At 40.3% G+C, this 16,723-nt stretch overlaps 1 protein-coding gene across 2 annotated transcripts in view; it reads right to left on the reverse strand.

Moving 5' to 3' along the window:
* The window catches only part of HSD17B4 (hydroxysteroid 17-beta dehydrogenase 4), a 98,988-nt gene that overhangs the window by 19,149 nt on the left and 63,116 nt on the right, over positions 1–16,723 (reverse strand). The window contains exons 18-22 of one of the 2 annotated variants that reach the window (XM_089491805.1): positions 13,490–13,559; positions 11,716–11,822; positions 10,804–10,890; positions 6,609–6,701; positions 1,306–1,444 (exon numbers count right to left, since the gene is read on the reverse strand). In XM_089491805.1, the coding sequence (XP_089347931.1) occupies positions 1,306–1,444; positions 6,609–6,701; positions 10,804–10,890; positions 11,716–11,822; positions 13,490–13,559 (496 nt within the window). Of the gene's footprint in view, positions 1–1,305; positions 1,445–6,608; positions 6,702–10,365; positions 10,428–10,803; positions 10,891–11,715; positions 11,823–13,489; positions 13,560–16,723 lie in introns of those variants that run through there. The other variant, XM_089491813.1, reaches the window with a different exon arrangement.

The following is a 16,723-nucleotide window of genomic DNA, read 5'->3' on the forward strand; positions in this document are numbered from 1 at the left end:
TCATGCATATGCTCTGTGACTCTTTTTAATTGTGTGAAGTGACGCATAAATGTTGTACTGTAACAATCTACTGTAACAATGTGGAACAAGATCAGACTATCCAATTGTCAGCACAGTAAATGTTCTGACACAAGAGAGAACAAGGTAACAGTGACAGTAGGTTAAGAATATTTTCACACATAGCCCTCAAAAACAAATGTTGTAGGCATTGCATTCTATCATCATTTTGAGAAAAGATCCTTAACTGCATATAAAATCAAGGATTTTTCTTCCATTGCAGCTCAGACATGGGAAGCTTGGCAACAGCTGGGAATATAATGGACGCTCATTAGATTATCAAGGCAATCTACATTCCAAGAGGCTCTATTGCCACTGATTTGATGTGGAGCTACTTATCAGGCAGGAATACAGTAGGCCCTTAGTATCTGCTGGGGTTTGGTTCCAGGACCACCTGTGGATAGCAAAATCCATGGATGTTCAAGTCTAATTAAATATAATGGATAATAAAATGGTGACCCTTATATAAAATGTAAAATCCAGGTTTGATTTTTGGAATTCATTTTTAAAAATATTTTCAAGCCATGAAAGCTTGAATCCATGGATAAAGAATAGAGTATAAATGGAGGGCCAACTGTATGTACACAATACTTCCATATAACAGCTGTAATTCCACATTACAGCTGTCAATATATTGAGACACAAGTGATTGCTTACAACATAAGGAAAGACTGAATCACCAATCACATCAAATCTCAACGATTCTTTCCCTAAATATAGAAAAGCACACCACCGCCTTTCATAGATTCCTTTAAAAATGATAATAAATGATTAAATGGGCTGTCTCTTCTTACAAATCAAGTACAAGTTCCTGAAAGTCCACTACCACATAATTTTGAGAGAATCAACATAATAATTCTTATGAGTGTTCACAGCATTTCAGCCAGATATCATTACTGTAACCTTTTCAACAAGCCTGTATGTATAGTGCCATACAAATTAATGATCTGCCTACTGATCAGATCAGATTTAAACTAGGACGTTCCAACACTTTGCTTAATCTGCATGACACACTAGCTCCAAGAAAGCAAGATTACTTCACATGCTTTCATGGTAAACCCCTACCTTTAATGTCTAAGATTGGCTGTAATGAAACATACTTTCATTGTATTTTTTAAAAAGTGAATACTGTATTGGTGCCATAACCATTTTAACTAGCCAGAACAAGCTAGAACAAGTATCACGTCTTTACAGTTCATTAGAGAATGCAATAAGGCATTCCATAAATTAATTAAATCTACGACTTACTCCACTGCACTGCAGTCTTTTCGTCCTTAGTGATGTTCCATTGAAAGATAGCATTTACTTTCTTCACCAGCTGATTTCCTTCTTCTTTGATGCGACGACCAATTTCTTGAAACACAAGGTCACTCTGTAACCCTGCTCCCTAGTATATAAATGAATGACTCTTGAGAGGGATTTCATACCAAAAAACACACCAGTTTATGCTCGGCTATACAAAACTAGCTTACTTCTTTATGCAATTTTATATACTGTATATACTTGTCTGTAAGTCATGAAATTTATGCCCAAACATTGACCCCAAAATCCAGTGCTGACTTATATATTGGCCAATATAGTAATGACAATGATAGCTGTTTATTCTATGACAAATACACACAAATACACCTTTCCCCCCACATTCTCTCCATGCATGGAAATGGGCTGCTGGAAGCATAGAGAGTGCAGGGCGATTTTTATTTCTATGGAAGCAACAGGGATCCAGTCACACACACACACACACACACACACACACATTCTTTCCCTCCCTTCCTTAGCTCCTGTTACGTTTGGCTCTCCCTCAACTGACTCTTCACCCCCACATCCTCCTCACCCTCTGTGAAAAGACAAGCTGGCTTCTGCAGATGAATGTGGACAAGCCAGCAATAAAGGGCTTCCATTCTAGGAAGTCTACTGTAAAAGTAGGTTTATTGGCAGGACTGAAGGGGCAGAGGGTGCCTATGACTGTTTAACCCCACGCCAAGGAAAAAATGTCTGCAACCAGGGCTCTTTGGTGCTTCCTCACTGCTGCAGTCTCTGTCCACTGCCAGAGAAATGCTAAAGAGCCACCATTGACCTGAGGAGCCTAAGTTTTACCCTCAGCTTATCCACTGGTCATACCAAAATCATACCATAACTTTGGCCCCAAAATCTGCCCTCGACTTATATATGAGATCGACTTATAGTCAAGCATATACAGTGCACCCTTTGATTACACGGGGGACCCGTTCCAGACTTCCCCGCATAAAACAAATAACACATACGCTCGAGCCCCATTTAAAGGAATGGGGCTCATGGATGCGGCAGCGTGCGCCACAGGCACATGCCCCATTCATCCCTATGGGATGCACCGTCCCTTCCTTCCAGCGCAGCTTTCAGCGTATGCTGAAAGCCGCGTACGACACGGGCGCACTGTACTGTAACCTTTCGATATAGTGTCACAGCAATGGCATAAAAGAATAAAATAGATCAATAGGCTGCAACACTTTCTGGTATAAAGATGGATGAAATTGGGATAAGTACTCAGATTACTAGGTGAAAGATGATGAGAAATAGCAATAACAAGTTCTGTACATTTCTATATCATTTATCAGTGCACTTAAGCACTCCCTAAGCCAGTGGGGGCGAATGTTTGAGAGACTGAGGCCCCATATAGACAGGCCAAAATAAAGCTGCTTCGGGTCACTTTGGAGGTATGCTGTTTAAATAATGCATGCGTCCTAAGAGTCCGGAAGCTGCGCCAAAGCCACAATCCAATCCTAAGGACTAGAGCACAGCTTTGGCGCAGCTTCCAGACTCTTAGGATGTATGCATCATTTAAACAGCATACCTCCAAAGTGACCCGAAGCAGCTTTATTTTGGCAGTCTTTATGGGGCCTGAGTGCCCAAACTGCAACTCAAAACCCACAATTTATCTCAAAGTGCCATGTCCCTCTGGCTTTCTAGTAACAAACTCTGGCAAACTCTGTGCTGGGGTGATGGAAAGGGCTCTGAGTGCCACCTCTGGTACTCACACCTCTGGTACCCATGCCATAGGTTTGCCACCACTGCTCTAAGCAGTTTACAATGTATAAGCTAATTGCCCCCGCCAAGCTGGATACTCATTTTAGCAACCTCAGAAGGATGCAGATTGAGCCAACCCTGGAGCCCATAGCTGATATCAAGCTAACAACCTTCTGACTGTGAGTGAGTGGCTGCAGTACTGGCATTTAACCACTGCGCCACCAGGGCTCCTTTTACAGGTGAAAGATTACGGGACATTACTTTAGAGATGAACTTTACACATATAATACTACTGTTAAAGATATTCCAAATCTATGCATGGCACATATCATCTTTAAATAGTTTAGAAAAAGTAAATAAAACAAAACCTTCTATTAAGCTGAACTATGGAAATTATACAAACAAGCTTGTAAAATGTGGACTAGACAAGGTAACTGTTACATGGATTTGTAACTGGTTGACCGACCGAACGCAAAGGGTGCTAAACAATGGCTCCTTTTCATCCTGAAGGAAAGTGACCAGTGGGGTCCCACAGGGCTCTTTCCTGGGCCCAGTGCTATTCAACATCTTTATCAATGATCTGGATGACAGAATTGGGAGCATACTTATCAAATTTGCAGAAGACACCAAATTAGGAGGAATAGCTAATACCCCAGAGGACAGGATCAAAATTCAAAACGACCTGAATAGACTAGAAAGCTGGGCCAAAGCTAACAAAATGAAATTCAACACGGAGAAATGTAAGGTACTGCACTTAGGGCGGAAAAATAAAATGCACAAATATAGGATTGGGGACACCTGGCTGAATGAAACTACGTGTGAAAGGGATCTAGGAGTCCAAGTAGGCCACAAGTTGAACATGAGTGAACAGTGTGATGCGGCAGCTAAAAAGGCCAATGCAATTTTAGGCTGCATCAATAAAAGTATAGTGTCTAGGTCAAGAGAAGTAATAGTGCCACTGTATTCTACTTTGGTCAGGCTCCACCTGGAATACTGTGTCCAGTTCTGAGCACCACAATTCAAAAAGGACATTGAGAAACTGGAGCATGTCCAAAAGAGGGCGACTAAAATGGTGAAGGGTCTGGAAACCATGCCCTATGAGGAACGACTTAGGGAGCTGGGGATGTTTAGCCTGGAGAAAAGAAGGTTAAGAGGTGATATGATAGCCCTGTTTAAATATTTGAAGGGATGTCATGTTGAGGAGGGAACAAGCTTATTTTCTGCTGCTCCGGAGAACAGAACCCGGAACAATGGATGCAAGCTACAGGAAAAGAGATTCCACCTCAACATTAGGAGGAACTTCCTGACAGTAAGGGCTGTTCGACAGTGGAACGCTCTTCCTCAGAGGGTGATAGAGTCTCCTTCCTTGGAGGTTTTTAAACAGAGGCTGGATGGCCATCTGTCGGGGATGCTTTGATTTGGATTTCCTGCATGGCAGGGGGTTGGACTGGATGGTCCTAGTGGTCTCTTCCAACTCTACGATTCTATGATTCTATGATCTATGATTCTATACCCCACCCTAAAAAGTGCACTTGAGCCAACTTGCACCCAAATGACATCCTGAACAAATCCATGTCACCAGGGTCATTAGTAATCTTGAAATTAAGGAAACCAGTCTGGTAGATCTGAGATGATTAAATGAGTGGCTGAAAACTTATTTTTATCAGCCACTCATTTAATCCTCTCAGATCTACCAGACTGGTTTCCTTCATTTCAAGATTACTAATGACCCTGGTGACATGGGTTTGTTAAGGATGTCATTTGGGTGCAAGTTGGCTAGCAAAACAGTTCAGGTTATTTTTGCTGAAACACTGTGTGCCTCTTCTTGGGCTGCAACCAACTTTGGATTAAATCAAAATGGTGGGGGTGGGACCTCATTCTCTGGAAATATGGGGAATTCGTAGAGGTCTAGAGGCAGAAGCCTTCTATCTACCCCCACAGTATATTCCACTTTCCCTTCCTTTCTTATCTTTCCTAATTCTCATTCATACACAGAGCCTTCTCCAGTCACCTAAATGCATAGGAAGTACACATAGAGAAATTTGCCTGCCCAGTAATACAAATACACATACAGCCATCTCCACAAACAGACCCAGGTGATGCCACTCCCAAGACACCTTTTCCAAGCTCCCCGCCTCTCCCTTAATCTCCCCCGAGACCACCTATCTTCTTTGTAAGCCTCTTTTTATCCCCATGCACTTCTGTACACCCCCATACTGTTCTTTCCTGCCTTTCTCACCCCACCCCACCCCACCCCACCTCAACTGCATGCTGCAGTCCTTCCACTGCAGGTTTATGCTCCCAACCATCCCAGGCCCACTTCAAAAAACCCAATGCATTTTGGGCATCTGCCCCAGGAGCTGCTAACATTGTTGTGGCAGTGTCCTCTGCTGGCAGTAAAAAGAAAAACAACTTGAAAGACAGCCTGTTGCTTTTCTCTGAGGCACTGTGGCTGCTCTGCTATTAAAGCTTGAGCTTTGACCTTCCGGGCTGCTCCCAAATTTTCTGTATGTCTAGCCAGCTAAGCTGTAGGCTTTTTTAAAAAAAAGTGAAGAAAAAGTATCTAGTAGATCTCTACTAATGAGTAATATGCTAACATCTTTATTTACACAGATATAATGTATTTGGTGCTTTGTTGTTAATTACTGTCAAATCTATTTTGACTTGTGGTGGCCGTATGAATAGAAGACTTTCAAATCAAGTTTCCTCAACAGCCCTGCTCAGATCCTGAAAACTCAGGGCTGTGGCTTCCCTGATGAGGTCTATCCACCTATAATGACATCTTCATTTCTTCCTACTGCCTTTTACTTTGCCAAGCATCATTGTCTTTTCTAATGAGTTATGTTTGCTGCTAGCAGTCAGTACACCAGGGTGCTGAAAAAAACAATCATTATAACTTTCTGCCTTCATCTGCGGGAGGGGTCGTGCTTCCAATTCTGATTGCAAGAAAGTAAATTTCAAAATAAGGAGTAGCATCTACAATATTTAGATCTAGGTTTCCTGCCACAGGTGGCTAAGATACTGGTCACCAAAATTTCTAGAGGTCAGGTAGACAATACTCTCAGTCATTCCCATAAATTGCCCCTCTCTCCTGATGACAAGACCAGCATAAGACTTTTTGACTGCTTAAAACAGAGGGCAAGATGTCCCTTTCCTATTTCACCTAGTGAACAGCCACTCTTGTCATTAGATTTCTGTTTTGGCAAAGGGACAGTGTCATCCTTCCACTGCATCTGAGACCCACAGGCTAAGCCAGAGAGTGAAAGGCAGACTCTGTTGCTGTACTCTCAGCATCCCACAACCACTCCACATGCCCCAGTGTCACTCACCTGAGTCAGCTGTCTCATTCTGACTTATGGCAGGATCTTGCCTGATGACATGCAAAATAAATAGAAACTGCCCTGATTTATCAAATTCATAGGAGCTAACGTTTGCAGGGCAAGAGTTACAATAGTTTCTCAATGGAAAATGCATTATTTATATTACATACAGAATTCACCAAACTCTTACTATTCATAATACACAGGAGCCATGCATGTTTCCCTTACCTTATCTGAAGGCTGCTTAGCTGAAGGCTGGTCAGAGGTCGATGTCAGATCCACATATGCTCCTGCAATTGCAATGTTCCCAGTCTCTTTGATCTGTTAAAAATAAATAACTGAATCATCACACTGTCAATAGACTTCTTGCCACAGGAACACAACAGCTTAATGCTTAGCATCAGTAAAGAAAATAACAAAACAAGGAAAAGGAAGGGCTGAAATAATTAGAAATCATTAAGCAAAATGCCCTAAATGCAGAACAATTGTGCTTGCATCTTTTAATGAAGAACATTCAAGTATGACTTAATAAAAGAAAATCTATGAACATTTAGGGACAATGTTTCAGTGAGTGAAACCCACAAAGGCATAAAGAAAAGGATCAGTTCCAATCACTCCGATTAAATGCAGATTCTCCGGTGAAAGGGTTGTATGTTTTCAACAAATATATTATGGCTGGGGGGAAAACCAAGAGAAAGTTGACAGTATTTAATATGCTGCAGCTATTTAAATGTGTGTTTTCTTTGCTTATATAAATGATGAAAATTGTTCTTTTTAATTTTTATTTACGTACTTCTAAAATTCTCAAGGAATTGTCATACTCAGCTTGCCTCTTTTGTTGAATTTTTTATGGAAATAAGGGAAAGCAAACTATTTCAAAAAGACAGAGATGACAGAATCATAAAAAAGGGCGGCAGGGAGGAGGGGGGAGATGCCAAGGGACTGAAAGCCAGGGGCAGAATCAAAAAACTCTATTTGCATGCATTTTCAAAGATACTAGCAAAGTCAGAGTGCATCTTGGAAAAAAAAGAAAGGGAGAATAAAAAGATTCACAGAAATTCACAGAAAGCTATTCTAATTCTTCTTTCCAGATTCCCAACCGTTATGTTCAACAAGAATTTATGAAACAGTGAACTCTCTAGGGCATAGGAAATGGAATAATTATTTGAAACACTTTGAAGACAGAAGTATACAGAGGCAGGAGCAGAAAATATTGATTTCTGCTCAGGGACAGAACATAGTGTTGAATGCCCCAGGTTCAGTTCCTGCCATCTCGTTTAAGAAGGTAACCAGTGACGACAAGGACCTCTTTCTGTGACTCTGTCAGAGAAGCAGACAGACTAGGCAAAATGGACAAATATCCCAGACCTGGGGCCCTTCCACACTGTACACTATGATGTCACTTCAACTGTTGTAGTAACATCATATAAATCCTGGGGCTTGTAGTTTGGTGAGATATCTCGATGATGATTCTAATTGTTCCTTCCTAAGTGTGGTGTAGTGGTTTGAGTGCTGTATTATAACTCTGAAGAACAGGATTCAAGTCTCCACTTGCCATGAAGCCCACTGGGTAAACCTGAGCAAGTCACACTCTCTCAGCCTCAGAAGATATCAATGGCAAACCCCCTCTGAAGAAACTTGCCAAGAAAACCTCATGATAGGTTCACCTTAGGGTCGCCATAAGTGGAAAACGACTTGAAGGTAGATAACAATAAAATTGCTTATCCCAGGATTCCACAGGATATTGCCATGGCAATTACAATGGAATCAGCGCTATGGATGCATAGTGTGAGAGGGTTATTCATAGATTCTTTGATACTTATTTATTTTCACAGTCCCTCTTTGTAGAATTTGGATGCATTATTTCTTTTTAAATTACAACTCTAAAAATCCCCCCTCCCACAACACAGCCAGCATGGACAATGCGTGCAGAAAAATTACTTTTCCAACCTTTCTTTACCGCTCTATTTATAATGCCTTCTGAGTCCATAATCAAAAGTCATGCTTGCATTAAGCAGAAGTGCACATTGTTCATTCCTATTTTGGGTTCTAGCCCCAGGGATGCAGCCTTCAGAGAGATGTTACAACAGGGATGGGTAACTGCAGCAGGTCTGGTGGCCAGTTTTCTGCACCAGGACTATATAGGGGCTGCATGGTCTGCCAAAAATTTACCTCCCAAAATCCAAGTTTGTAAAACAGGCATTGTTTTGATATGAAACAGTGCAAAGCCATGCTGTAACCTATTTAAAAGATGAACTGACAAGACTTGATGCTTTAAAATGGTGAGCTAGGGGACGTCTGCTCCGATAAGAGGGCATTTACATCTGGTGTCCCTCAAGGAGCTATTCTGTCCCTCATGCTATTTAACATTTACATGAAACCGCTGGGAGAGATCATCCGGAGACACGGGGCGCGGTGTTATCAGTACGCTGATGACACACAAATATGCTTCTCTGTGTCTCCGACTGATGCAGTGACTAGGGATGTCATCTCTCCACTAAATGCCTGCTTGGAGTCGGTAATGGGCTGGATGAGGAAAAACAAACTCAGCTTGAATCCAGAGAAAACGGAAGTACTAGTGATAGGCTCTCCCGGTCTGGGTGGTGAAATTTGTCCACCTGTCCTGAATGGGGTCACGCTCCCCCTGAAGGACTCAGTCCGCAGTCTGGGGGTGCTTTTGGACTCGTCGCTCCAGCTGACTTCTCAGGTGGATACGGCAGTCAGAAGCACCTGCTATCAGCTTCGGCTGATACGCCAGCTGCAACCCTACCTAGGCCGGGAGGACCTTGAAACAGTGGTACATGCCCTGGTAACCTCTCGGTTGGATTTCTGTAATGTGCTCTACATGGGGCAACCCTTGTACCAAACCCGGAAGCTTCAACTAGTACAGAATATGGCAGCTAGGTTGGTCACTGGACGTTCCAGGGCCGACCATATAACGCCGACTCTGTATGATCTCCATTGGCTGCCTGTTCGCTTCCGAGCACAATACAAGGTGTTGGTTATAACCTATAAAGCCCTAAATGGCTTGGGCCCAGGGTACTTGGAGGACCGCCTCTCCCCATATAATCCGCCCCGCACACTCAGGTGATCTGGGAAGAGTTTGTTGAGGATCCCAACAACGAGATATGTGTCAACTTCACAAAGGGCCTTTTCCATCTCGGCCCCTGGGATCTGGAACACCATTCCCGAGGAACTCCGCACCGCCACCTCCCTGGACCTCTTCAAAAAGAGACTTAAGACCTTCCTGTTTCGGCAAGCCTTCCCCGATGTCCCTTGATATTGGGACTCCCCCCCTATATGTACAACATTATCGAGCGTATCAGCTGGCCTGGTTTTGATGTATGGTTTTAATGTGTATTTTTGGAATGTTGTTTTAAGTTTTATTTATGTATTGCAATTTTTATCCTGTATTTTGTATTTGTCATTGCAATTTTTACTGTACACTGCTATGATCAACACGGAATAGCGGTCTATAAATACAACTTATTATTATTATTATTATTATTATTATTATTAAGACACAATTTACCCTTTCTAAAGTCACAGCTAGACAGTCCCAGGTGCCTGGAGGGATGAAAAAACAGTTTGAGGCCACATGAGGCCCTAAGGTGGCACTTTGCCAACTATGGGCTAAAGAATGATTCTCAAGTTACCACAGATTTTGAGATGCACAATTATATTTATCAATAGTGTTTTACAGCTGAAAAAATAATAACTGGATGAGGCTTTCTTTCAAATAGACTACAGGATGTTGGACAGCAGACAGGGAATGAGGTGTTGGGAATGAGCTACAGGAAGAACATAGTGCATATGGACAGCTGAAGTACTGAGTATGGGAGAGATACACTGTGGGCTTACGAAGTTGAAACTGCATTTTTAAGAGGTAGTAAAGTGTTTTGAGTACCTGATCCTTAAAAAAATAGGATACAAATGGAAGTTATGAATACATAACTGTGGCCGGAATCCATATGTAAGCACACACCTTCTCCTTTTCTGTAGGCATTCTTTCCATATGCTACCTTATTCAGACCTCTCACGGTGCTGCTAAAAATGTTGCGAAGTGAAAAACAAGTTTAGATAATTGACACAAGAGTTTTGCAAGTCTTTTCAGAAAGAAAGAAAAAGCTGTATTTTGCTGCACGTTTCTTACTGGGATGGGATTTTATGCATGCACAGCTATTTATTTAGCAATATTTCTTAGTTGGATTCACATCACAAATTTCTTCCAATAAGCTCAAGGTTCTGTTCAAGCTTTTTCTCCTACCTCAAAACACTACTGTGATGTAAGTCAGGCCCAAGGTCTCTCTGTGAGTTTCATGGTACAGTGTGGATGAAAACATATGTGCATGTTGAAACCTTTGACAGTGTTAGCACAATGTTATTTTCAGAAAGCTACAAATTTTCATTTCATAGTTCTCACCTTGGTCTGAATATAAATCCTGTTCCCTTCCTTCCACATCTCTGTTTGCAGAGTTTCTCCTGGTACAACTGGTTTTGCAAAACGAATCTATTCCAAGAAAAAAACAGAGAGGTTTCTTTCCCATGCCGAAATTAGCACAATACACATGAAAAGCTATTTACTATCTAGCCTACTGATACAGGTATATTTTAATGGTTTTAATATTGCCAGTGACATTAATACAGAAGAGAATACTATTAAGCTCAGTGGGCTGCCAGGATTCCAGGAATCAATATATTTCTGTATCTGACAGCAGATGGGAAGCACTGACCTCCTAAACCGGACATTGCTTTCTGCATAGCTCCCTGATTTGATCAAAGGGTGGGTTGCCTGTGGCACGGGAGTCCCTCTTGTGCTTCTGAAGAGGCCAAGACTGCGAGAACCTGAGCAGACATCTTGGATAGGAAAAGCTTGCTCCTTTGTGCTATGGTGGTAGATCAATATATACAACCTTTACTAAGGCTGTGAACAGCTTTCACTGAAACATGCCAATAAGCCAGCTATGTCTATGCTTTGAGATCTTTTTGCTAAAAAGGGGGAAACAATTATTCTGAATCAATACATTAAACAAGTAATTGGGGGGGGGGGTAATTTTTTTAGGGAACACTGGGCTGCAGCAGAGTGGCAGTGTTCTCCTTCAGTTCTGCTTTGTTGGATCCTTCAATTTTTAGAGACTTTGTAAGAGTACATTGGCTGCAAAAGAACATATATAATGTATATAAAGAAGTTCAGGTAATGTCAGAATCAAGTGTCATTGTGGCACTAGTGACTTATGTTTTAGATTTACACCTGTCTGTCATACTTCAGGAAGAGTGGTGAAAACTCTTAAACAGTTTTAAAAACACAAGTATATCCCTACAAAGAGACACAGACCTTAATTGCCTTGAACTTGGTGACATCATTATTTGCAAAGTGTTTCAAAACATGCCTGGCAGCAAATCCAAAGGAACAAAGTCCATGCAAGATGGGTTTCTTAAATCCTATCAACAGAACATAAAGCTAGTTGTTACATGTCCTATTTAACACATGCTTATTTCTGGACATATACTGGACATACATGCATGTTCATTTATTTACACACATGCATGTCCATTTATTTACACACAAACTCAATATTTATCCAGAAATCTTTGAATCAATTAAAGCATTGGGATAAGTATAGATGGTCAGATAAAAATGTCATAATGTTGCATGCAATGCTCAGTCCAGATTAGATTATTGTACTGCTATTATACCGTGAACTGTCTTCGGAGGCCATTGAGAAACAGCAACTGATTTAGAACAGAGAGAGTATGGGATATGAACCCTGGTTGCCAGCGTCATAGTCCCAACGCTCAAACCACTACACCACCATACTGATACTGGGTAACAAATTCTTTTATTTGTCTGTATGAGAAGCACTGTTATTTCCAAATGGACAGAAAGTGCACTTCCATATAAACATTAATATTATACTTTCTGCTCCAAGAAAGCTAGACTATGCAGACTGCAACCACACAATTGGTTTTACATTTATGTTCTTCAAAATCACCTGAACTATAATGACAACTCTCTCTGTAGTGGGTAGGAAGGAAATACTTTTTTGCTATACACTACCAAAGGATACTAGAGACAGAATCCAAAGATGTGCACATCTTTCAATAAGCCCAGGGAGACTTTTATTTGCTGCATATAACCTTGTTATTAAAACCACTGTTGAAACTGTTTCTGATATAGCATATAGAGGGCTTCTTTTTAAAATCCCACTAGAAACATCCAATATCTGATATTAAGTTTAGATCCTGACTTTCGTATTCTGCATACAGAAGCAAGGCTCTAAATCATGTGCCTGTCCATGTATTAAGATAATCAGAAAGGATATGTTCCTAGTTATTTTCTGCAAGAGAAGAACATTTTTTATCTCCAAAGAAGACAACCTTCTCTATGATGTTACACCAGCTTTGAAATGCAATCCTATAGGAGGCATGACTGGTTCTACCACTGTAATTTTTTATTTTTTTATTTTTTTTGGCACCAGATAATTTGTATAGGCATCTCAAATGTATAAAAATGCAATTTAAATTTTAAATCTGGATTTTTAAATGCTGACAGACAGTTTTTAGGCAATATTACTGATTATGTTTAAATTTTAAGTTGGTTTAGCATGGCATAGTGGTTTGACTGTTGGGCCACAATTCTGGAAACCAGAGTTTCATTCCCAGCTTGGCCATGAAACCCACTGGGTGACCTTGGGCAGGTTACATGTTCTAAATCTCCCATGGCAAACTTCCTCTGAACAAATATTGCACAGAAACCCCCATGATAAGTTCACCTTATGGCCATAGGTCAGAAACAACTTAAAAATACACATCACACACACTGAATTTCTAACTTTTTGTATGCAGCTCTGAAATCCTATCTGGGATTTAAAGGTTTAAATTTATTAGCTTGATAAATATTACCCATCCTTCATAAAAAAAATTAATTACCAGTGGAAACTTGAATTGTACTTAAGATTTGATTCTTAATATTTTCAGCATATGAATAACCAATTGTCAAAACTTAATCAGAAATTTAGAAAATACTGTTGCAGAACAAGGAGTATTCACTATTCCCACCAATGAAAATTACCTAAGTCAACATTAAACTTAATTTCCTTTTAACCTACCTCCAAGGGCAGCAAAACTAGGATCAATGTGTAGAGGATTCCTATCCCCAGTAAGTCGATACAAAGCAGCCTATAGAACAAAACAAAACATCAGTTGCAATATGATTCATGAGGCCAAAGGTGAATTATTTACTAATTCCATAAATAAATAATATATTTATTATCAAAAAGATCTGCCGATAGATCACCTTGCTTTACTGATTAGTAATGCAGAAGGTTGCTAACTTGAGAAAATGCCAGAAAATTCAATGGGCTAGACCAATAGCTGCTCTGGTGGGTCTTGTGTACATAGAAAAGTCCACTATCTTATTTTATTTTCATGGCATTTAATTATCAACAATTTCAAATGAAGAAAAAGGAATGGATACACTGAAACAAAGCCTTTTTTCTTTCCTGCTTTTGTATCAATTCCTCTCTCATTGTAATAACCATAAACATCTATACTACAAAGACTGCATGGTATTTGATTAACATTATGAAAGAGACCTCACAATATGCCAATTTGAAGGGATCAGGCTAATAAAGCCATTGAAATGGGGATCATTGAGTCATTTAAGGCAATTTTGCAAATAATTCTCCTGACCTATCACTTCAAGCTTATTTGGAATGGCAAATAAATAAATATATAAACATATATAAAAATAAACATTTAAATATTGGCAATATGAACATGTACTATCCAGAACTTGCAACATTAGGTGTAAAATTAATATAATAATGTTGAATGTTGGAAATCATTAAATTAGTTCATTAGCAACAACAATTAATAGTTGAAATAATTTAATCAGGTAAGTTATTTTTTAATTAACCCTGAGTTAGAAACGTTGGCTTCCGGAGGACATCACAGGATTTACAGAGAATGACATGGACTATCAATCTAGAAACAAATTTTGTTATAAGCACCTTCATAAATGGCCTTCCTTCGATCTAGAACTCTCCATCCCACCCTGGAATGGTCTACAAGGCCCGTAGCACTATTGTTGCCTGGAATTGGTGGGACTTCAATAAGTCTACAAACTGACAGATTCAGAAAGGCTGTCCTAAAGTAAGGCATCTCATCTTACCTTTTGTCAGTGATTCATTTTTTCACCTATTTATTCTATCATCACCCTCACTGGCATGTACATTGTTCATTTGCCCTTCCAATGCCTTATTTATTAAAGGGGGATAAGGTGAAATGTTAAAGGTTAGTAAGGAAATGTGTTCACTTAAGCTAGATTGCAGGGTATTCAATCGATATCATGAAAGAAAAACCTCATCACCAGTAGCAACAAGTAGCAGGCTACAAAATTCAGTCAGCGCATCAAGGCTGAAGAATTCTTAGAAATGTTTTGTGTGCTTCTGAGCATTAGCAGAAGATTCTTCCACATAACTGAATCACTGCATATTCTCTGCCTCCCCGCTCTCTAGCTAGAAGCTTTACCTGCAAAGATCAATAGTACAGCACCTGTTTTTCTCATTTAATTCAATGGTACTTACTTCAGAATACTTTTTTTAAAAAACAGGCAGAGATAGGAAAAAAATGTTAATTTGGCTGACTCTTTTAGTTCCAAGCTGCAATCTTAGCAAAACCCATAAAAGGTATGAAGGAGAAGGGTCATGAAAAGCCAATTGGAAGGGGTGGAGTGTAGAAACAGAGACAAAAACCACAGAGGTAAAGGTGGAATTGTCGAGAACTTCTCACTTAGTACACATAGCAAATAGAAGCCCTGGTGGCGCAGTAGTTAAATGCCAGTACTGCAGCCACAACATTGTGAATTCAATCCCAGAGGACTCCAGGTTGACTCAGCCTTCCATCCTTTCCTAGGTTGGTAAAACGAGTACCCAGCTTGCTAGGGGTAATTGGCTTACAGACTGTAAACTGCTTAGAGAGTGCTGAGTTCACTACAGTCGGTTTTCTTATACACAGATTCAAGCATCCACGGTTTGAAAATGTTAAAAAAAAAGTATAAATTTCAAATATCAAACCTTGATTTTCCATTGCTATGTCATTATATTTAATGGGACTTGAGCATCCACGAATTTTGTTATCCACGGGGCATCTTGGAACGAAACCCCAGCGTATAACAAGGGTCCACTGTATTAAGCGGTATAGAAATGTAACTGCTATTACTAACAATAACAAATAGCTTCAATGGAATTTGTTTCTGAGTTGACTTGGGGATGGCAGGCATTTATGTGTTTGGAGGAAAAGAAGTCAAAAGAGAAGTCAAAAGAGGAGAAGATGGGTGATCTGGCACTGAGAAAAATTTTCCATGTAATTATTCAAATGCCTAGCAACAATGGATTCTACATATGCACACAGGGTCTTCCATGCACACAGATATTCAGAAAATCTGCTAAAATTTAGCAAGGCACATCCCAAACAAGAAACAAAACAAACAGTTTCATTTATATACCACTTCATACTGAATTAACAGTGTCTAAGCAGTTTACAACTGTAAGCTAATTGTCCCCAACAATCTGGGTACTCATTTTAGCGACCTCGGAAGGATGCAAGCCTGAGTCAAGCTTGAGCCCGTCCACTGGTATTGAACTCGCAACCTTATGGTTTTGAGTGAGTGGTTGCAGTACAGGCATTTAACCACTGCACCACCAGGGCATCCCAACTGGTTACATAATGTTTTTATCACCAGCATCACTTTGACAATAATGCTCATTAGTAAATGGGTTATTTGAATAATAAATTATGTAATGAACCTGAAAAGTCACTACAGGCAGGCTACTGAAAGGTTAACTCAGGGTTTCAAAGAAAAAGATCATGGAGAAGAGAGACGTGGCTTCCATTAGACAATGGGAAAAGAAGGGAGACTTCTGGGAAGAATGCGAGAGAGGGGGCCATGTTGTGTAAGTATGCAGCCAACAGCTCCTGGTCAGAATTAGAGAAGGATTCCTAGAAAGGATGGTAAGAAAGCCAGGGGGCGTCTAGCCAGAGGCATTAGGTTTTCAGGTTTTTTGAAAGGGATTGGGAGACCAGGAATGGCAACACACTGGAAAATCACTCATTTTATGCCTATGCCTATTAAGCTTGGTCCCTTCTCTTGTAACCAGAAGGAAGGGTGGAGAATGTCCTGTGCTTTCAGCTAGTCAAATTTGTTTGATATGCTTTCCCTTTAATCATAGCATGCCATTTCTTTTTCTTTCTTTCTTTTTCTTGCAACTGAAGAGCTTTCACTTTTAAAAAGCCTGTTTTGTTTCTTTGGGGAGGAAGCTCCATGTCACATCTCCATGGGG

The sequence above is a fragment of the Sceloporus occidentalis genome, unplaced genomic scaffold (genome assembly GCF_023333645.1).
Source record: "Sceloporus occidentalis isolate IW3139 unplaced genomic scaffold, rSceOcc1.0.p SCAF_1, whole genome shotgun sequence".
Classification (NCBI taxonomy): Eukaryota; Metazoa; Chordata; class Lepidosauria; order Squamata; family Phrynosomatidae; genus Sceloporus; species Sceloporus occidentalis.